Genomic DNA, 23,642 nt, shown 5'->3' with positions numbered 1-23,642 from the left:
GGAGGAGTTTATTGAGCAGCGATTTGACGATCTGGGGTTACAACCCATGAGAACGACAACTTTCAACTCGTAGCAGAAGAACTCGTTGAGGAGGCGGCAAAGCCAAAATATAGAGAGAATGACGTCACCAAAGGAGTCCTGTTGATAGTAAACAAGAATTCGGAGAAACGAACATAGTTCTGAAAATATTATTGTTACAAAATTGTCTTTGGCACATCATTATCTTATCTTTGGCCACTGCACAGCCTGAAACGTATGTCATGCCAAAGAGGGCATAGAGGGTGGTCAACAAAACATTTTTCTTTTTCTTCCAAGAACACTTACACACTCCTACTTATATTCTCAGTCCCTGCTGTTTCATCTTTATCAGTGAAAAATGGAGTTTCAGCCTTTTAATGTCTGCTCTCTGATGCAGCTCTTCTCTAGCGTGTCCTTTGGCACGCTGTGTCTTTCCCTCGCCATAATCACCCTTCTCTCTCTCACTCTTTTATCATCTCTCTCCTTTGCCTGGCCCATAATAAACATCTTCTTCTGTAACTGCGAAACTTGCGAAGCCTATCTCACTTCAAGCTGGTCCAAAAACTTCCACAATCTTTGTGATTGGTACGCTCATCTCCTCCGAAACTCTCCCACCAAAACCATCCACATCCACGTCCTCCAAAACACCATCACCGCCAACCCCGACAACGTCGAGTATGTTCTCAAGACCAGGTTCAACAACTTCCCCAAGGGGAAAACCTTCTCCGCCATCCTCGGCGATTTCCTGGGCGGAGGAATCTTCAACGTCGACGGAGAGTCCTGGTGCTTCCAGAGGAAGATAGCCAGTTTAGAACTCAGCAAGACCTCCATACGATCCTTTGCTTTCGAGGTTGTCAGATTCGAAATCCAACACCGACTCATCCCTCTCCTTGCTCTCTCGAAACAAAACGACGGTGTTCTGGATTTGCAGGACGTTTTCAAGAGATTCTCGTTCGACAGCATTTGCAAATTCTCCTTCGGGTTGGACCCTATGTGCCTTGAGCAGTCTTTGCCTATATCGGACTTCGCTCGTTCCTTTGACATGGCGTCAAAGTTGTCCGCGGAGAGAGCCATGTCAGTGTCCCCTCTAATTTGGAAGATCAAAAGGTTCCTCAACGTGGGTTCGGAGAAGAAGCTACAAGAAGCGGTTAAAACGATCAACATCTTAGCCAAAGAGGTGATAAGACAAAGAAGAAAAATGGAGTTTTGGTCTCACGAGGACTTGCTGTCACGGTTCATGAGTTGTGTGAACGACGACACGTACTTGAAAGACATTATCGTAAGTTTCTTACTAGCTGGTCGTGACACCGTGGCTTCGGCTCTCACCACCTTCTTCTGGCTACTGACAAAACACCCCGAAGTGGTGTCGAAGATTGTTGTGGAAGCAGAGGGAGTAATTGGGCGAGAGAAGAGCAAAGATATAGCGAGCTTCGAGGAGCTTCAAGAACTGCACTATTTAGAAGCGGCGGCGTATGAGAGCATGAGACTGTACCCTCCAATTCAATTGGATTCAAAGTTTTGTTTGGAAGATGATGTGTTGCCTGATGGGACTTTTGTGAAGAGAGGGACTAGGGTTAGTTATCATCCTTACGCAATGGGTCGTTTGGAGGAACTATGGGGAAGGGATTGCTTGGAGTTTAGGCCAGAGAGGTGGTTGAAGAATGGGGTGTTTTGCCCAGAGAATCCGTTCAAGTACCCAGTTTTTCAAGCGGGGATGAGAGTGTGTTTGGGCAAAGAAATGGCTCTGTTGGAGCTCAAGAGTGTGGCCATTTCGGTTCTTCGGAGGTTCCACATTGAACTAGTGGCACCAGATCATCGCACCCCGCGTTTCTCCCCTGGCCTCACTGCCACTTTAAGTTCCGGCCTCCGCGTAAAGGTTCGTGATCAAGGTACCCAACAACAACAACAACACCCTCTTCTTCTTCACAAGAGATCAATTTGATCTTGGTTTAGGGTTTAACGTTGGTGCTTGAATTGATTACGTGTTGAAATGAAGGTTTGGTATTGTATTACATTCAAGTTTCTCTCTCTCAATTTTTTTTTTCTTTTTTTTTCTGATTGATGTCTTCACCTTTGAAGATGGTTTCTTGAATTCTTTTGTTTTTCTGATTAATGTAGATGGTTTCTTGATATATTATTGAGTCAGGGGTGTTTTCTAATATAGGTGTTTAGGTGTTTTCTATTATTATTTACAGGATTGGAATATCTCTGAAATAATTTATATTTATTATTTTTTTTATTGATGATAACAAAAATATATAAAATAATTTATGTCTTTAAAATCTTTGCCAAAATTGGATCACCATAATGTCATCTTCTGATTAAATTAATGGAGATACTTTAAATTGTATTTTCAACATAATGCAAATCTGATATGCATATATTCACTATATATCATATCAAACTTTAATGCAGTTTTTTTAGATGATTTTAATACCATTCTCTAATTAAATGCAACTTTAAAAACCTACGCGCTAGATTTAACTTAAATATTTGTCATACAAATTTTCGAAATAAAACACAAATTCCAGTCATAAGATAAGAAAAAAAATGTATATGGTTTTATTTTCTTTCATAATATCTCGCATTTAATTTAGTTGCTTTCTAAATAAACTAGTAATAAGAATTCATGTTTTAAAATTGATCAAGTAATATAAAACTTGTAAGGATGAAACAGAAATCAAGAAGAGGAAATAACAAAAACTAATTACACCCTCTAACAAAAAAACACTCGTTTGATAACCAATACTATTTTGATCATATTTTATTTTATTTTTTTAATTTAAAATATTAATATATATCATTATATTATGAAAATGTGTTGGTGTCAAAATATTTTTTTTTAATTAATTAATGTATGCACAAATATAAACTTTTTACACTCTTTAATAACATTTTCATATAGTTTAAGTTAAAAAAAATATTTAAAATATTAATATAATTAATTGTAAGTAGTTATGATTTCAAGATATCGAAGTCCTAAGTTAAACATCCACATCTTCTACTCAATGTTTACTTGTGTTTTTTAAAACTATATTATACATTAAAATAAATTTGTTTAATGAAGGATTAAATAATTTTTAAAAATATATAAAACTTTTTATACTTTATATGGAGAGAGGGAAGATATGAAGTAAATCACAAACTGTTGTCAAAACACTGCAAAAAAAATTCGTATTATCTACAGATTTTTATCCACGGATCTGAGTCCGTAGGTAAATTCAACATTACCTACGAACAACATTACCTACGGATATTACCCACAGATTCTGAATCCGTAGGTAAATTCAGTATTACCTACCAACTATTACCCACAGATCTTATTACCTATCAACTTTTACCTACGAATTTTTATTACCTACCAACTATTACCCACGAATCTAATTACCTACCAACTTTTACCTACGGATCTCTATTACCTACCAACTTTTACCTACGGATCTCTATTACCTACGAATCTCTATTACTTACGAACTATCACCTACGAATCTCTATTACCTACCACTTGTTATCATAATAATTATATACATAATATTAAAAATATTAATATAATATGAAGAATTATAAAATCATAATTCATAATATTAATTATATTTAATAACATTAATAATATTTAATAATATTTATAATATTTAATAATATTTATAATATTTAATAATATTTATAATATTTAATAATATGTAATAATATTTAATAATACTAAGAATATATAATAATTTAAGAATATTTATTAATATTAAGAATATTTAATAATATTAAGAATATTTAATAATATTAAGAATATTTAATAATATTAAGAATATTTAATAATATTAAGAATATTTATAAATATTAAGAATATTTAACAATATTAATAATAATAATGATATTAAATATATGAATAATGTTATTAATTTTTATTTTATTAATTATATTAATATTGATCATTATACTCATAAGTATAATAATAATCATAACATGACAACAAAACTTAATTGGTGTAATGGTTAAAGCTTCTATGGACATTCCTCAATAGACTTAACTTTGAGTCTCAATTAGATATCAATTTAAAAATTAATTTATAAATTTTATTAATAATAAAAGTTGTAACATCCTTATTTTTCCCACCACATCATCTAATGATATAATAAACAAGTAGAGAATAAGATAATTTTATACTTTATTTTTTTTTGCTAAATTTTGTTTCTTAAATGAAAATTTCGTCACTAGAATGAGAATTTTATTACTATAACAAAAGTTTGTTTCATCGTTGAAGAAAATTGACTCGAGATCAACTCAAACTCCCAATTCTAATTTTCCTTGAGTGACAATAATATCACTTAAACAAAAATATTAGATAACAAATTCGAAAAAAGAGATGCACAATTTATGACTATTAACCTCAGCCAAGACTAAAGTAAATACACTTACATGTGCATATGCTACTACTATATCAAGACCCATTATATATATTTGTAAGCATAAAATATAACTCTTAAATATCATGGCTACTACAATGACCAACCTCCTTAATCATGTTTGTATTCAGTGAGGCAAAGTGATAAAATAATTGTACCCTTTATTAATAACTGCACACCTTTGCACACTTTTGTTTTGGGCCTTCCTTTTTGGGCTTTTGTTTTTCTCTTTGTAATCTGTGTTTTGCTGTTTGACATGTACATATATATACTCTTATGGATCCAATAATAATTAGTTTTTTCTGTACCATTAAGTTTCACAATTCAGACTTCTTCCCTCTCTCTGTTCTCTGTTCTCTCTCCCCCTCTGTTTAGGGTTTTTCATCCTCTATTGGTTGGTGCCTTGGGTGATTGCTATCTCTTTGCCATGGCGGTTAATCGCATTATGGTATCAGAGCTCTTCAATTGAAGAGCTCTGTTGCGCACTCTGAAAACTTTCTTTTCTTTTTATTCTTCTTGAATTTATTTTCCTTGTTTCTCTGTTTGCAGCAATGGCAGAAGAACGCGTCGCTTCTTCGTCTCAACCCGATCCGGCGAACAGCTACCTCTACCTTCATCCTAGCGAGAACCCCGCTGCTCCGCTCGTCTCACCGGTGCTGGACACTTCCAATTACCACTCCTGGAGCCGCTCGATCTTGACGGCACTGAACGCTAAAAACAAAGTGGAGTTCGTTCTCGGAACGCATCCTTGCCCAGAAAAAGACCATCAAAATTTCTCAGTTTGGAACAGATGCAATAATATGGTAGTCTCATGGTTAGTACACTCCGTCTCTTTACCTATTCGGCAAAGCATTATTTGGATGGATAGTGCCCTAGACATCTGGAATGACTTGAAAACTAGATACTCTCAGGGTGACCTATCTAGAATTTCCGATCTTCAAGTAGAAGTAGCTTCTTTAAATCAGGGGGATTTATCTGTGACTGAGTATTTTACAAAATTAAGGATAATTTGGGACGAGTTGGACAACTTTAGGCCTATCCCCATGTGCACATGTTCTGTAAAATGTTCCTGTTTAGTTAATTCTATCATAAGTCAAAGAAAGTGTGAAGATTATGCCATGCAATTTTTGAGAGGGTTAAATGACCAATATAGTAATGTTAGATCACACGTTCTTCTCATGGAACCCATTCCACCTATATCAAAGATCTTTTCTCTCGTTGCTCAGCAAGAAAGACAATTAGCAAACCACATTTCTGTTAGCATATCTAGTATTAACAGTGTTGATTCCACTAGGACATCCTCCTCTACTCTGTGCACTTTTTGTGGTAAGCATGGGCACACTGAAAATGTTTGTTTTAAAAGAGTTGGGTTCCCTCATCAAGACAATAGGAACTCCAAACCTAACACTAGAAAGGTATGCATGCACTGTAATAGAAATGGTCACACTGTGGATACCTGTTACAAGAAACATGGCTACCCTCCTGGGTACAAATACTATAGCAGCAATAGGACTAGTCAGATTAACAGTCTTGTTACTACTGATGGTGTTTCCTCTGAGCCTTGTCTTAAAGAACAGGAAAAACGTGATTACCATCTCACTGCACATCAAATTCAAATTATCAATGATGTTCTGAGGCAAAACAGCAATGACACTCCGCCTAATCCTATTCAAGTGAATCAAGTGGGCTCCTTCTCTGCAGACTCCAATACACATGAGTCTTCAACAGGTAAGCACTTCTTCTCCTCTTTAAATCATAGTCATAATTCCTGGATCGTTGACTCTGACGCCACTGATCACGTTTGTACTGTCTTGTCTGCTTTCACCTCTTATAAAACTATCAAACCTGTTTTGATCAACTTACCAAATGGCCAACATGTTTTTGCAAACTATTCAGGGACAGTCGTTTTTACAAATAAATTTTATCTTCTTGATGTGTTGTATATCCCTCAATTTGCATGCAACCTTATATCTGCTTCTAAATTGTCTCTACACTTAAAATGTAACTTGATCTTTTCCCCCACACACTGTCTTATACAGGACAACCTCTCCAAAGAGCAGATTGGTTTAGCTAATGCCAAAGCTGGCTTGTACATCTTTAACTCTTCTATTTTTCACACTGCCACACACCACTTTATTCCTTCTGTCTCCTGCACTGTTACGGAAAATAATTTGTGGCATTATAGAATGGGGCATCCCTCTGATGAAAGGTTGCATGTCTTGAAAAGTCAATACCCTTTTGTTTTTGCTGATAAAACTCATATGTGTGATATTTGTAATCGTGCAAAACAAAGAAAACTTCCCTTTACTCTAAGCACCTCTCACACTACTGCTATATTTGATATCATTCATGTAGATATTTGGGGACCCTGTTCTGCTACATCTATGCAAGGTTTTCGTTATTTTTTGACCATTGTAGATGATTTTTCTCGTTATACATGGACTATATTGTTGCATGCAAAATCTGAAGTTCGCACCCATCTCATAAATTTTTTTGCTTATGCTGAAAATCAATTTAAAACAACCATAAAATGCATTCGTTCTGATAATGGTGTTGAATTTGCCATGAAAATTTTTTTTGCTTCCAAAGGCACAGTTCATCAAACTACTTGCATTGAAACCCCCCAACAAAATGGTATAGCTGAACGTAAACACCAACACATTTTAAACATCACTCGCGCTTTACTGTTTCAAGCAAATTTACCTAATATTTTTTGGGACTTCGCTGTCCAACATGCTGTTTTCCTCATAAATTGCACACCCACTCCCCTTTTACAAGATATTGCTCCATATGAAAAACTTTTTGGAAAACCTTATGATATCTCTTCCTTACGGGTTTTTGGCTGCTCCTGTTATTCTACTACCATTCATGCTAATAGAAAGAAATTAGATCCTAGATCTGTTCATGGTATATTTCTCGGCTTTCCACACAATACTAAAGGTTACATCATCTTAAATTTAAAGTATCATCGCATTGAAGTTTCAAGACATGTGATCTTTCATGAACATCATTTTCCATACATATTGAATCATGATGACAAACGGAGCCCCAACACTTTATCTTTACCCATTCCTGCTAACTATAATACATTCTGTGATGATATTTTGTTTGATTATAACTGTCACAATCATGAGCACGAGCCTCCAATCACTCACAATGACGACAACATTATTCCAACTAGACGCTCCAGCAGACAAAGACGACCCCCTACCTACTTAGAGGACTTCCAGACTTGCTTACCTGCTGCAAACACTGTAAGTAATCGGTATCCCATTCATAAATTTCTTTCCTACACTGCTCTCTCACCTTCTTTCAAAAAGACTATTTTATCTATATCTTCTAACACTGAACCAAGCACTTACACTGAGGCTTCTAAGTATCATTGTTGGAAACAAGCAATGCTCGAAGAGCTTAATGCTCTTAATGCTAACAACACATGGCAGATCACTATTCTTCCTCCAGGTAAGAAAACCATTGGCTGCAAATGGGTTTTTAAGGTAAAACACAAAGCTGATGGAACCATTGATCGCCACAAAGCACGGTTGGTAGCAAAAGGCTACACACAATTAGAAGGTCTTGATTTTTTAGATACTTTTGCTCCTGTAGCAAAACTAACCACTTTAAGACTTTTACTTGCTGTTGCCACTTCTCAAAATTGGATTCTTAAACAACTTGATGTGAATAACGCTTTTCTCCATGGGGACCTCCTCGAGGAAGTCTACATGCAACCACCGCCAGGCCTCAAACTCCCATCTCCTCAACATGTTTGCAAATTACAAAGATCACTCTATGGCCTTCGCCAGGCCGGCCGCCAATGGTATGCAAAACTGTCTCAATTTTTACTTTCACATAAATACACTTTATCCTCTGCTGATCACTCTCTATTTTTACATCATAACGGACCTAACATTACCATTATTCTTGTGTATGTTGATGATCTGGTGCTTACTGGAAACGATCATGAGGAAATTGCCCATATCACCTCTCTGCTGGATACTCAATTCAAGATCAAAAACCTAGGAGACCTCACCTATTTTCTGGGCCTGGAGGTGGCCAGAAACAGCCAAGGGCTCCACATCTGTCAACGAAAATACGTACTGGACCTTCTTCATGAAACCGGCATGATCAATTCTGCTCCTATGCCTACACCCATGGTTCACTCATCTCGGCTTTCCTCCTCCGTTGGCACACGACTCAATGACATTGAAACCTCTGAATATAGAAGACTCATTGGCAAGCTCATATACCTAACCAACACACGGCCTGACATTGCCTTTGCTGTCCACAACCTCAGCCAATTTATTTCCTCTCCTACCAATCTCCATCAACAAGCTGCTTTTCGTCTTCTTCGGTACTTGAAAGGCAACCCTGGAAACGGTATCTTCTTTCACAACAACAACACTCTCCAACTTCGCGGTTTCAGTGACTCGGATTGGGCTACCTGTCCTGAAACCCGAAAATCAGTAACCGGTTACTCCATCTTTTTGGGTGACTCTCTCGTCTCATGGAAATCCAAGAAACAACAAACCATTTCCAAAAGTTCTTCTGAAGCCGAATATAGAGCCTTAGCCACAACCACCTGCGAGATTCAATGGCTAACCTATATCCTGCAAGACCTTGGTATTTCCTATATCCAACCAGCAACCATCTATTGTGACAACCAATCTGCTATACACATTGCCTCAAATCAAGTGTTTCATGAGCGTACCAAGCACATCGACATTGACTGTCACATCGTCCGAGACAAGATCACCGCTGGGCTTCTCAAGTTGCTTCCAATCTCTTCCTCTATGCAGATTGCGGATATCCTTACAAAACCCCTTGCTCCAACAATATACAAAGAGATCCAGTCCAAGCTGGGAATGAGAAACATATATTCCCAGTTTGAGGGGGGCTGATAAAATAATTGTACCCTTTATTAATAACTGCACACCTTTGCACACTTTTGTTTTGGGCCTTCCTTTTTGGGCTTTTGTTTTTCTCTTTGTAATCTGTGTTTTGCTGTTTGACATGTACATATATATACTCTTATGGATCCAATAATAATTAGTTTTTTCTGTGCCATTAAGTTTCACAATTCAGACTTCTTCCCTCTCTCTGTTCTCTGTTCTCTCTCCCCCTCTGTTTAGGGTTTTTCATCCTCTATTGGTTGGTGCCTTGGGTGATTGCTATCTCTTTGCCATGGCGGTTAATCGCATTACAAAGCAAATACAAAGTAAAAAAAGGTGATGAAAAGCAAAAATAGCATAACATCAATTGGCAATTACAAGTGCACAATATCATCCTAACAATCACATAAAAGTTTCCAATGTGATAAAAAAAATAATAGAACACATCAACCCAAAGAATACAAAATTGAGTAGAAAATTCACAATTTAAACATTAAAAACGTACTTCGTACAAGACAGATATACATTTTTTTTATCGGTAAAAGAAAGAATAAAAGTAGGTATGTTAAACCAAATGTATCAACTAGAAAGCCTTCATAACAAACAAAATATTCCCATCATACCAATAATCCAAAAATGGCAATAAGTTCAAGTTATTCAAAATTCATCATTAAAAGATCATTAAGGATAATCAAATCTCATATGCGAGCATCTACTCCTAGCCATACAAATAATCCAACAAACAACAATAGAAAAGTTTACTTTAAATAATTGTTTTTTAAGTATATTATTCTTTTCGTCTCTGCTAGCATTTTAAGGACATACTCAAATCTTAAAAAGGATACATGAATCACTCACAAACTTAAAAAAAAGTATAAAATTTTGAAAAAAAAAATGATTTTAAAGAGATGATGATTTTAATGGAATGAAGTTTGAATAATTAAGTTTTTTAATTTGTAATTTTTTCAACTTAATTAATAAAATATTTATATTTTATCTTATTTAAACAAGTTATATTTATATATTAAATTACTTCGTCCTTAAATATTGTATTTTATTTAAAATAAAAAAGTTAAACTTCTTCTTGAAACAAATAACACTTTAAATAGTAAAGTATTTATTTTGAACAAATTAAAGCTTTTACGGTAATTTCCACCCTTATTACTTTAGGTTTCTATAATATGATTAGAACTTTGTCTCCATGTTGAAGAAGCACACTGAACAACACACACTTTTACCATTAGATGATTAAGTTGCAATTTGTTGTTACAAATTTAATTAATTAACTCTTCGTAAACTTTCTAGAATTAAAAGTCATATATTTATACTTCACAAGACCTATTCCAAAACAAATCCTAAAATTAGTAATACTACAAAAATATTCTGAAAGTTATTTCGCATTTATAAACTTGTTGAAGATGGTTGTTTCCACGTATTGTACTCTTATATTTGTCGTCACAAGTTTTAAAGACAATAGCAAAAAGTGAATTTTTTTTTTTTCATTTCTTTTAAGAATTGAATAAAAACTTTTCCAAATTATATTTTTTTATTCTATTTTTTATGAACTTATTAATATCAAAATATATGACTCCAAAACTCAATCTCAGCCTACTGAACATTTTCTTTAAAGAAAATAAAAATAAAAACAAAACAAAAAAATAATAATTGATTAAAATTTTCAATGAACTCGACCCAGTTGGATGGATAGACTAATAATCCACTATACACTAATTAATTAATTTTTTTAATTGATTTAAATTCTCACTGGGCTACTATTTATTGGGTGACCAATTCCCAGTTCTAGAAGTACACGTTCTAAAATTTGATAATCAAATATAGTATGATTTCTCATGTTTAATTTGTCAAATGGTTTTGGTTGTATATCCTTAAGTGGTAAGTGGTAGGGGTTCATATCTATGAATTGTGCTTGATGATGACGGAGAAACTCTTTTTGAATTTAAGGTTATTTTCATGACGATCATCACAAAGGCATCGAACATGAACTTGACTATTGGGATCATAAAAGAATATAATATATATTGATAGATAGAAAAAGAGAAGGATAAATTATTTTTAAGAATAATTTTAAAATATTTAACATTATATATAAAGGGAGTTTATAAACACATTAATCTCTTAACTTGTTATTTTTTAATTTTTTTCTTTTAAAATCCTTAAAGAGTCACTAAACATCAAAATAAATTGTATTTTGAATATGGTTAACTCAGAATATGTTAGTGAATTTGGAGTTAAAAAATATATTGGCCAAATTAATTAAAAATAAATTTTTTTTAATAGTATATAAATAAAATGTAAAATTGAATTAAATTTAAAATTTATTTTTAATATAGTATCATAATTATTTAAAACTTATTTTAATAATAATTATTTTTTTAACATGTTATATACTATCCGATCACTGTTTAATCACTCGTCAACTAGATATAAAAATATTTATATAAATTTTAATAGTATATAAATAAAATGTAAAATTGAATTAAATTTAAAATTTATTTTTAATATAGTATCATAATTATTTAAAACTTATTTTAATAATAATTATTTTTTTAACATGTTATATACTATCCGATCACTGTTTAATCACTCGTCAACTAGATATAAAAATATTTATATAAATGTTGGATTCGTAAAACATTAAATATTTTTAAAATAAATATGAAACATAATGATTAACTAGATTTATTTAAAATAGTGACATAAATTTGCTAATCTCATTGTTCATATTTATGTGTGGATATTAAGGTTATAGTTAATGGTCCTGAGCATATTAAAATTGTTAAAACGAATCCTATGCTGTACTTTGTGGATGATGATATCATATTTGAGGAGACAAGCTTAAGTGGATGAAAATGGCTTTGAAAATTTGAAGATAAAATGGTCTTCATTCCGACAAGACATTATAAATATAAAAGAATAGAAAAAAAAGTCTTTCTCCACATTTGAGAAAAATATAAAATATAAATTTATCAGCATGCATGCAATCATAGCGATGACATATTGCTACAGGAGAAGTTTCAATCGTAAACGTGAAGCATTGTTGTAGTAATAAATTATTATACTTGGTATTATTACTAATCATTATTAACGTACGTCATCATTTAGGGTTTATTTTCTATGTTAATTTATGGGTGACATTCTTCCTGTGTTCAATTTTAAAAGCTCTGGTTATGGCATACAGAAATGGTGAAATTATTGGGTAAACACATTCGTTATTATGACATACTGTATACTCGTAAATAAAAAAGACAAATAACCATTTAGTGGGGAATGGATTTACAAGATACTTTTACTTGCAAAATTTAATATGTATGGTATTGTATAATAATAATAATAATAATTGTTTTTAGACTTTTCACCATGAATTTAATTATTCTTAGTTTTCCTTTTTTTATACCATCACTAAAGATTTCCCTTCTTCTTTACCTCTTGGTTTTTCAATATTTTAAATAAGTGATATATATTTTTAAGATACCAATGATAAAATCAAAATTAGTTTAATTAAATAATTTAAAAAAAAAACACTCTACTTACTTGTTCCTCAAACTTCCTATTTATAGTATAAACTATTGAGTTTCATATGTCTTGTTGGATTTTTACTATTTGTATTGCTATTTACTGAGTTCACTCATTATATCTTAGACTTTATCTTTGAGATTCATATTGGACCTTGTCAAATTATTCTTTAAGTGTATATGAGATTTTAATATTTACATTTTTTATGATTAAAGTTATCTAAAATTGAAGAGTCGTTGTGACAAAAGGTCGATCAAATAGATTTTTTACGACCTTTCAGACTCTTGATATTTTGTCCATTATTGTTACCTGGACAATTCAATAATTTATATAAATAGTATTTTATTTAATTTAAAATTAGTATATATATGTATATTATTTTCAATATTTGTAGGTATAAGACTTATATTTGAATGACATAAAATGGTATTAAATGTTTGAACAATTAAAGTCTCAAAAAAGGGGGGTTTTCCGACATTTTTTTTCAAATTATTAAATGATTGTTGGAGCATTAGACGGTATTCCTTAAACATTATTTGAGAAATGAATTTCCTACAACAACATTTACTGTTATCAGTTGAACCCTATTAAAATAATCATCTTCCAACATACTTTCAAGAAAGGAAATAATTGTGTTTTGTCTCTATAAATATATCCTATCTAAGTTTATAGGATCAGTGAATAGTTTGTTTCAGGAAATTAAAGTTTCATTTTTTTCAATTTATATAGAAATTAGTTAAATGTGAAATTAAAAAAGAATGCAATAATTTCATTTTTCAGCTTTTTTATAATTCTTTAAAATAGGAAAAATAAAGTAAAATCAGTTTGAGATTTTGAAATTAAAAATGAAAATTTAAAAATTTAAAAAATTAATTTAATCAAATTATAAATTCATTGATAAACTTGTATTAAAAATTAACGTTAAAAGACTTAAAATAGAATAATATTTTATATTAAAATAATGTTTGGAAAAAAATTAGGAGCAAAAACTTCATAGGTATAATAGTTTGTTGTTATGCTTCAATTTAATATATCAGTAGGACGAATTAAAAAACAAAAACAAAAACAAAGTAGTTTATAAGAGGTTTTGCCTATTTTGTGTTTGTTGAACCTAGGAAAAATGATTTAATAACTGGTAGAAGAATTGGGAAATAAGTTTTGGGCTTTGATTTAGTCTTTATCCAAAGGAGTGTTGGGCTGAAGAATCTTACATTTGTAATAAACTGCTACGGTTGAATACATTGATTCGTGGGAGCATTTTGGTAATAATGGTCGTTCCTTGACTAAGATCCAAAAACCAAGCCACCAAATACTGATTCTTTCACTCTCTTTCGCTGCACTTCTGCACTTATAACATTTTTCTCGCATTCCTGCATAATCAACACCCTTACACTAACACACGCAATAACAAATTATCAGTTTATAAACTACTTCCTTTCTTCATCACACAATCAATATACCTTTTTCTTTTGCACATAAGAGTGTGTTAGAAAATGAATAATGCAATAAAGATGTTACAAAATTTGCTACTGTCACAACTACTACTATTACTCCTTTTCTGTCATTTGGCCGTTCAAGCATCAGATCAACATGAAAGAAAGGTATGCCCAATTGATTAGTGTCACTTACCCAACTTATTGGAACTATTTCTCAATTGCATGATTTTTGTGGGAAAATAAAAAACAAAACAGCCATACATTGTATACATGGGAGAACTACAAGCGGGTACAACCTATGCAGTGGAAAGTCACCACCACAACTTGCTAGAGACTGCGATTGGAAAGTAAGGATCTCTGTTATCAAATACGAATGCATTTGATTGCACTTTTTTTTAATGATGAATGGCTCTTTTTATTTGTTTTCCTTCAGCAAGCAGTTAGCCAGACAGTCCAAAATACATAGTTATGGAAAGAGCTTCAACGGATTTGTTGCACGACTTCTGCCAGATGAAGCAGAGAGACTCAAAGGTTGGTATATCGAAGTGATGCATTAAATCAAAACACAAATGTTCTTTAAGAATTATGTATGCAGTGGTGTTTGATTTTGTGCAGAGGAGGACGGTGTGGTTTCTGTGTTTCCAAATAGAGTTCGCCAACTACACACGACAAGGTCGTGGGATTTTCTAGGAATGCCACTAAAAGTGAAGAGAAATTCCATGATAGAAAGTCATATTATTGTGGGCGTGTTGGATACAGGTATGAACCAAACATTTGCGTGATAGCAACAGTGAAAACAGATAATAAATTTGTCTTGTATTGAAACAGGTATTTGGGTTGATTGCCCCAGTTTCAACGATACGGGTTATGGACCTCCTCCTCGTAGATGGAAAGGCAAATGTGTAACGGGAGCAAACTTCACTGGCTGTAACAAGTACTGTTCTATGCATCACTTGCATTTCTCCAATCAACAAAAACACAACATTATATTAATCTAACATCATATTTTCTAACAAATCTAAATATTTGTCGCTTATAAATTAGTCACCACTATATAATTAACCAACCCCTCCCATTAAAACTATTTTAGTTATCAAGCAAGAGTATAACAATAAGGGAAAAAAATATTAACAAAAATAACAACTTTGACAATACTTTAACAAAATGATAAACAATTTAAGTAACTTGTCGCAAAATCCATATACATGTTCATGCAAGGTTGATTAGATTTGGTGTGGAATGAATGAATGGCAGCAAGGTGATCGGAGCCAACTACTTCAATCTGGAAGACAGCAATTCAACCTACGACAGCATGAGTCCGGCGGACGACGCGGGTCACGGCACTCACACGTCGTCGACCGCGGCGGGCGTAGTGGTGGAAGGCGCTAGTCTGTACGGCGTTGGCAAAGGCACGGCGAGGGGTGGCGTTCCATCTGCCCGCTTGGCTGTGTACAAGGTGTGCTGGACTTCCGGCTGCAGCGACATGGACATGCTCGCGGGCTTCGACCAGGCCATCGCAGACGGCGTCAACTTCCTTTCCGTTTCCATCGGAGGGCCCGCACAGGACTTCCTCACCGACCCAATTGCCATCGGAGCATTCCACGCTATGACTAGAGGGATTCTCACTTCTTGCTCCGCTGGCAACGGCGGCCCTCGCCCCTTGTCCGTTGAGAATGTCGCGCCCTGGATTTTGACGGTAGCTGCTTCCACCACTGATAGACAGTTCATTACAGTTGCTGCTTTCGGTGATGGAAAGAACGCCACAGTAAGTATATTTCAATTCACGTGCTTGTGGTTGAAACTTGATATATACCACTTCTAACAATGTAACCATAATTCAACATTGTCTGATAACAAATTAACATGATTTAATGACAACAACGTAGCGGGTATATTTACTGACATTGGAAGTGGTTTAACTTCTTTCAAATCTGTTTATCATAAAGCTGAAATTTTTCTGCTTAACTCTCTTACCTTTCGTGCTAATATTCTTGATATCTAGTATAAAATAGTTGACAGTATAAAGTTCTTGAATGTAGATGGCTTATATTTGATTGGTATATGGTAGGGAATGTCTATTAATATCTTTTCGCCCAAGAAAAAGATGTATCCATTGACTAGTGGACTCCTTGCTGCTAACCTTTCTGGAGATGGCTATGGCAGTCCTCGGTATTCTTCTTCATACTTGATCCTGATTTGCTTGCAAAACTTTGTTCATTTAAAAGATTATGATCGGTTTGAGGATACTAATGCCAGTTATTATAATTATGGTTTAGGGGTTGTGATTATGGGACTCTAAGCAAGGACAAGGTGAAGGGCAGGATAGTGTACTGCGTTGGGGGAACGGGAACACAGGACTTAACCATCAAAGATCTAGGGGGAGCAGGAACTATCGTAGTTCTTGAAGAGGATATAGACGCCTCCTTCTCCACGGTTATTCCAGCTACGTTTGTTGAAGCCAGTAGTGTGGACGAAACCATTGAAATCTACATCAATTCCACAAAGTACGTTTTTTTCTTTCACCATGCTACTCAAATGGGTAATGACATAACCCTTTAAAGTGAAATAACCTAAAGAAACATCTTGATTGCATTGGGATTTAGGAATGCTAAAGCCGTTATTTACAAGACAACAACTAAAGACGTCCCTGCTCCATTTCTTGTTTCTTTTTCATCAAGAGGTCCTCAAACGGTCACCCCAAATATTCTCAAGGTGATCTCTCTCTCTGTCTCTCCCTTTTGTTCCATTTGGCTTTGCTTCTAAATTTCTATTTGTTGTATGTGAAGCCTGACTTGGCTGCTCCGGGAGTGGACATACTGGCTGCTTATTCCAATCTGGCATCATTCACAGGGTACCGTGAAGACAATCGTCATGTTGTTTTTAATATATTATCAGGAACATCTATGTCATGTCCACATGTCACTGCAGCAGCTGCCTATGTCAAATCCTTCCACCCTGACTGGAGTCCTGCTGCAATTAAGTCTGCTCTCATGACCACTGGTGAGAAAATTAGAATATTGAATGTGCTAAAATTGTTAGTTGACAAGAAAATTTTCAACTTCAAATCTAACATCTTTGTCTTTACTATTTAGCCACTCCCATTAAAATCAGTGATAACTTCACCCTACTGGGATCTGGGTCAGGACAGATTGATCCGGTAAAAGCAGTACATCCTGGTCTGATCTACAACATTGGAGTGGACTCCTATATCTCCTTCCTTTGTAAGGAAGGATTCAACAACACCAACATTGGTATACTAATTGGCGTAAAAAATTTCAACTGCACAACCATTAAGACTGAGCCAGGAACGGACGGAATCAACTACCCCAGTATGCATATCCAACTCATCAGTGCCACTGATAGAATTTCTGCAGTTTTCTATCGGACTGTGACTAATGTAGGATTTGGAAGTTCAACTTACAAGGCTAAAGTTACAGTCCCTGAAGGTCTTTCAGTGAAGGTCATCCCAGATACATTGCATTTTAGCCAATTGCACCAAAAACGGTCATTTAAGGTTGTTCTGAAGGGGCCTCCAATATTGGATGAGGCATTTGTAAAATTTGCATCACTTGAATGGGACGACTCTAAACACACTGTCAGAAGTCCGATACTTGTCTATAAACCAATGCCAGTGTATTGAATGTATTGGACCGTAGTGGACAATTGCATAATCTAGAAAATTGGGTACTAGAGTTTTTTGGAAAAAAAATCAGAAATTTATTTAACAACCAAAAAAGATAGTTGAGGACTTCTCTTTTTTTCCCTTATTTGTTTTAGCTGAATGAAAAGGAATTTGACTGCACGAGTGGCCATTTTATTATCACCTGCATCTTATAATCTCCCACCTTTTCTTCTCTTAATAACTCATACTCCCTCCATCATAAAGTAGTAGGATTAAACATTGTCTCAACTCTATCACCAAATGTCTATCTTCCGAGTTTGAGCATATGGGGAAAAGGGAGCACCCATTTTAAAATATGAAAAGTAAAATATAAGATATGAATTATAAAATATAAAATATTTTATATATTGAGGAGAAAGGAGTACCCATTTAAGGAAAGGTTATGCCACAAAATCTTGTGAAAGAAAATCACCCTTAAAATTAACGGCTGCATCAAAATCAGCATAGTTCTGAAGTTTATAGGCATATCCAAATATGAAGGTGTCACGAACAACCACTACACCTAACCAATGCCGCCACTTATCATTGACAGCAGGAGATGACGGTTGTAGAATTGTTTTAAAATTAGATCACTAAAACAATGATGATCATTTGAGAAAATCAATAAAAGATTAAAGATAGATTTGAAAATTCATTAGAATGACATAGGATAACAAATTGCAAGTTCCAATATACAAATATAAATGAAAATGCTAAATTGAGTTGAAAGTGGACTTATGTATATGAAGTTGAAATCCATACACAACGGAAAGTCAACCTAGTTCACATAGATAGAAAAAGCACTGTGTTCAAACTTTTGATATGCTTTGAAATCTAAGGTGTTTTCATGATGTAATGAGTGATACCATGATATGACTTTTTCTTTTTATAAAGGGTGTTAGCACGACTATTTACCTAAACAAATAGCTATTATACAACTGTGTACTGACTAAAAAAACAAAAAAACATATACATATCTTGTATGTGTGTACGAGAGACTGTCAGAAGTTCTGTTCTGGCCACAATGTGCAAAAATATAGAAGCTATTGCATTCATGTCCTTCACCCACCAGCCAAATTTTGAACCTAATAATAAACAGTATGCAGATATCCCCGCTCCGAAATTAGTTGTTGCACACACAAGGAATGAAGGCCAGTGTGTGCACGGCATAATTAAATGTCTCTACTTCAGCTGAAAGATGATCTCAGATCTTAAATAAGGATTATAGAAGTACAAATCCTAAATTTCTCTGTTCTGTCCTTTAAAGCGGTAACAAATTTCTGATCTCTGATGTTTAAAGTCATAAATTGAAAGTACAAGATTCAGGTATAACTACCAATGAAAAATTTGGTCAGTTTCCACTTAAGAAACCAACTTGCCTCTGTCTCTTTTTCTCCTCAGTGGAGGGAAAACTCCTAATAAGTAAATTAAAAATAAACAAGCAATATTTTTGAAAAAAATTTAAACCTAACAAAGACAGCCCTTTACATGATTTGTTATTCAGTTCTTTTCCTCCCAAGGTCCTTAATAGATATAGTTGACCTGTGTGGAGGAACTTGCTCCCTTTGAACCTTAGACATTCCAAAGTCAACACTGCATTCGGGGGTGGCGGTTATGGATGCTTTTCTGCTTGGTTAATTCCTTTCTCCTCTTTCTTGCTTCTGCCGCAGCAACTGCATCTGCTAGACTTTTCCCCTGACAAATGAACTGTTCTTGTTTCTGTTCAAGTGAAGATGCTGCAATATTAACTGATGCTTTATTGTTTGGAGCAGAATGTAATTGACGTTCGTTTTCTTGTTCGAAAGCAGAAGCATGACCATTACAACCAAGTGCGGGTCCATGATAATTTTCTATAATGTGACATCCTGTTATCTTCTCACCTCCATCCAAAGAAAATCTTGAAGGGTTATTAATGAGTCTGGCCTCTGTCCAGGCTTGATAATCCACATTTGCCAGTGTATTCAAAGATGAACTAGAACTACAAGGTTTTCCTAGAGAAAGATTATTTTGTTTGTCTTTCAGGCTACAGGAAGGTGATGATTGTCCATTTGCAAACTGTGGACAAGGGAATATCCAAGGACATGGAAACATGTAAAATGGATTTGGTGTTTGTTTATCATTGATAAGGCTATTTTGCTTGTGATATGATTCAGACTCGGAAGAACATGGAACATTAGCAATAGATGGAATGATGACGGAATTAAATGATGTATTTGGTAGATGAACTGGATAAGTAGGCTGAAGGGGCGAAGGCCAAAATACATGTTGAACTGGAAAATGGTTATAAAGGAACCATGGACTATTACCAGACGAAGGTGTTACCTCAGCCACAGATGACTCAGGCTCAACAGGAGTTTTCTCCACTTCAGTGTTTATTGACTTGGCTATCTGCAAAAGGAAGATGACATTGATTTCATGGATTAATATACTTCCTAGGAAAACAAGTTATACTAAGCTTAAAGATTTCTACCACATCAAAACATCTTACTTGTGCTTTTAAGTACTTATTTGTAATCTCCAAAGACTGATACTCTTTCAAAGCCAAATCTTTCTCCTTTTGTCAGAAATGTCAGAAAATGAGGAAGAAATATAAATTTTCAGATAAAACATCAAATAGGGTAAATAAATTAGGATAAAATATCTTCAATAGATGCTTCATATAAATAAGTACAACAAAATATAGAAGAAGGGGAAAGAGAAAGGGAAGACACTAAAAGTGCCTCAACAAAAAGATATAAAATAAGGGATAGTACCATACCTTCTTTAGACTTTCATTCTCCACCACCAAAGTGGCAGCTTTATTTGTTAACTCCTCACACAGAGCCTGAAACATTTTTATATACACATACATAAAAAGAAGAAACTTCTAAATATTTCAATGACAAATCAATCAACCAGAAATAAATACACAACTCAAAAAGAATCAGAGCTTTTCTTTTATAATAGTTCATTTTAAAAATCATATTTATTTAAATTTTCATATTCACAAACAATACTGGATTGAAGTAACAGTTAATATGGTTAATGTGATGTTATAAAGAATAATATACTGCAAAGATCTCGTTAATAGAAAAGATAGATTTGATATCTTCTTGACATAATATGTAGTTACTTTGATAAAAAAAAATTTAGAGTAGCATACTATCTATAGCAAGGGGAGTCATCAATTACAACTAGCTTTGAGGATGGTCTAGCAGACAAAAAAAAGAGACACATTATTTTAAATGTTATAATACAAACAAAATTTTTGAAGTATATATCATGACAGTGTCACTATACCACATAATAACACATAACACATGAAAAGCAACTGTGACTGCTATCAAAAACCATTCAATCTCAAAGTGACTACAGTTGTCTAGAGTCACTCCCCTCTCCACCCTCAAACTATAGTCTCCATCATCAAACTATGGTTGTTATCACTACTTGTCAACTTTTCTATTTTGGACAATAGGAGAAGGCATGAAGACATTTAAAACTAAACTTTGGATCTAGCTGTTTAACTCTTAACACAATCAAAATATGACATATTAATGTTATCATGCACAAAAAAACATGCTTAATCCACTTTTCCTAAATAGCACACTATCGATTACTAGTCTACTTCTGTATTTTGGAAGGCTAGAGAGGAGCAAAGTTATTTAAAACTAACTTTTCTCACCCATAATTTTTAATACAACCAGAACAGGGCTTGTTATAGTTCTCATGCACTATGAAAGAAAAAAAAAACAATGCTTAACCATATTAGTTTCTGGAACAAAACTTGCATCATGTAGTTACATATCAGAAAATTTCATGTTGTCATAGTAATACTTATTTACACAAATCTGCTGGAGCAATAATCATAATAATATGATTGATTTTTTATATTGTATTTCAATTTATGAAGAATAATTATAATTACACTGTATACTATATTAAGAAAATTTAAAAGTTGGTAGGGACAATTGTTCCCAAAGCTCACTAAGTAGATTCATTTTTGCATTGCTTCATTGAGTATGTGTTGGGTGATTTAGATTTTGAACTTGTCTATGTATATATACCTGCCTACGTCGAATTGTTTGCCTAGCTGACTCTCTATTGGCCAATACCCTGCGTATCCTCCTTGCTTCTTTTTCTTCCTGGACAGAAAGCCTAGTAAATTACAAGGATCTATTATATCCAGAAATTGCGGTACAAATTCACTCTCATACCTCAGTTAAAATTCTCCTTGGCTTGTTGAATCGACCTAAAATATTACTTGAGATATGGAATAAATTGGCATCCTGCTCCACCTCCAGATTACTTGAGTTATGCAATAAATTGGCATCCTGCTCCACCTCCATGTGCTCCGAGCATTTATCCTGCTCAGTCCTCTCTGCTTCTACAGAGGCAGAAGTGGGTACTTTTTCATCTAGCTGCTCACCTGCAATAGCTTGGTCCTGCCATAAATTAAACCATTTCTAAATGCCTGCATAAAGTGTTCAACTTGGTGATAGTCTCTTAATTATTGCCTGTGATCTTTAATTAATTGACTTATCTAACTTAAAAATAAAACTGAATAGGTTTAAATTCTTTCATGCCGAGAAAACAGGGATGTAGATGTTAATCAGTAACATGCAAAGTGAGGAAACCAAGAGAAAGTGAAAAAAATATACTTAGAGACATGGATGAAGTCTCGATGATCAGGTAATCTGGATATCACCTGATTACAAATTGTTATACAGGATAAGAAAATCAATAGAAGATATTCCAACACATTTGTCATGCATTGCTCACAATATTAATTTTTTTTTTATAATAACCATTGTCATCTTATTAGATCCCTTACTTTCCTTGAGAGAGAGTAGACATATCCATGTAATAAATATTTTATTTCTTAATAAAAAAATTGCTTGTAGTGCCTTTGATAACAATGTGGGACTTTCTTTCTCTCAAAATACAAAAACCATCCCAGACCTTGGACGAGTCTTAAATAAAAAAACATTGGTTCATACTGTTCTTTCAAATGCTCAAATGCCGAAAACTTATCGAAAACAATTCTTATACAATTCGATTCCCCTATATATACATTAATTAGATAGTTAAAAATAGTAATCCCAAACGCATACTCCGCGACCTATGTAAAATAAATATATAAATCCGATAACGCCACCTAACTGTAGACTCCTGTGTGTGGTCGCGCATAAAAATATAGAATAATTCAATAGTATTAGTGTCAAATACTAATACTATTTGTGACAGTGAAGTTGAAATTGGCTGGACTCAAATCGTGTGATTAATTTAAAAAAAAAAAACATTTAAAGAAAACGAACCACGGCGTCAATAGAGGGATCAGAGTGAAGAGTCGTCGGTGAGAGATGAAGAGAGAGATCAGAGGAAGAGGAAAGAGTGGGTGAGAGATGAAGTTCTGGAATGGCACTTGGTTTGGTGCACCATTTGTCCGTGTAGTGAGAGTCACGCATTGCCAACTGCGCGAGAGTCTCTGCCGCTTCCATCTCCTCCGTGCCAACAAGCCGATCCATGTGTTCATAAAGAGAGGAGCGAGAAACAGCAGCGGAGGCGCGCTTCTCCGATTCCGCATCCATAGCGGCGATGTTCACGCCTGTTGCAGCAGGCAGAAAGAGAACGAGAGAGAATATTAGTATAAGGGTAAGTGTCTTGTAATGTAATATGTAACGGTGGAGAGTGGGAACCGAACAGGGGGAGAGAGGGTATCACATCACTC

At 34.2% G+C, this 23,642-nt stretch overlaps 3 protein-coding genes across 3 annotated transcripts; 2 read left to right on the top strand and 1 right to left on the bottom strand.

Moving 5' to 3' along the window:
- Positions 1-218: 218 nt before the first annotated feature.
- LOC137814555 (cytochrome P450 94C1) lies at positions 219-2,174 on the top strand. Its single transcript, XM_068617360.2, has one exon. It carries the CDS (start codon positions 377-379, stop codon positions 1,958-1,960), a length of 1,584 nt encoding a protein of 527 aa, XP_068473461.1. The 5' UTR covers positions 219-376; the 3' UTR covers positions 1,961-2,174.
- Positions 2,175-14,111: 11,937 nt separating this feature from the next.
- On the top strand, positions 14,112-18,063 carry LOC137814554 (subtilisin-like protease SBT4.15). The gene is made up of 11 exons (XM_068617359.2): positions 14,112-14,439; positions 14,530-14,621; positions 14,708-14,805; positions 14,890-15,033; positions 15,103-15,208; positions 15,529-16,039; positions 16,343-16,443; positions 16,551-16,778; positions 16,878-16,986; positions 17,061-17,274; positions 17,367-18,063. Exons 1-11 carry the CDS (start codon positions 14,332-14,334, stop codon positions 17,912-17,914), a joined length of 2,259 nt encoding a protein of 752 aa, XP_068473460.2. The 5' UTR covers positions 14,112-14,331; the 3' UTR covers positions 17,915-18,063.
- A 1,083-nt stretch (positions 18,064-19,146) lies between these two features.
- On the bottom strand, positions 19,147-23,642 carry LOC137814553 (Basic-leucine zipper (bZIP) transcription factor family protein). Its single transcript, XM_068617358.2, has 6 exons — positions 23,230-23,642; positions 22,129-22,356; positions 21,979-22,056; positions 20,694-20,759; positions 20,424-20,489; positions 19,147-20,323 (listed from the first exon to the last, which is right to left on the bottom strand). The coding sequence occupies exons 1-6, from the start codon at positions 23,500-23,502 to the stop codon at positions 19,523-19,525; spliced, it is 1,512 nt and encodes a 503-aa protein (XP_068473459.1). The 5' UTR covers positions 23,503-23,642; the 3' UTR covers positions 19,147-19,522.

The sequence above is a fragment of the Phaseolus vulgaris genome, chromosome 1 (assembly GCF_051622355.1).
Source record: "Phaseolus vulgaris cultivar YP4 chromosome 1, ASM5162235v1, whole genome shotgun sequence".
In the NCBI taxonomy this organism is placed as follows: domain Eukaryota; kingdom Viridiplantae; phylum Streptophyta; class Magnoliopsida; order Fabales; family Fabaceae; genus Phaseolus; species Phaseolus vulgaris.
Note: the sequence above shows the minus strand (reverse complement) of the source record. Positions and strands in the feature narration are given on the sequence as shown.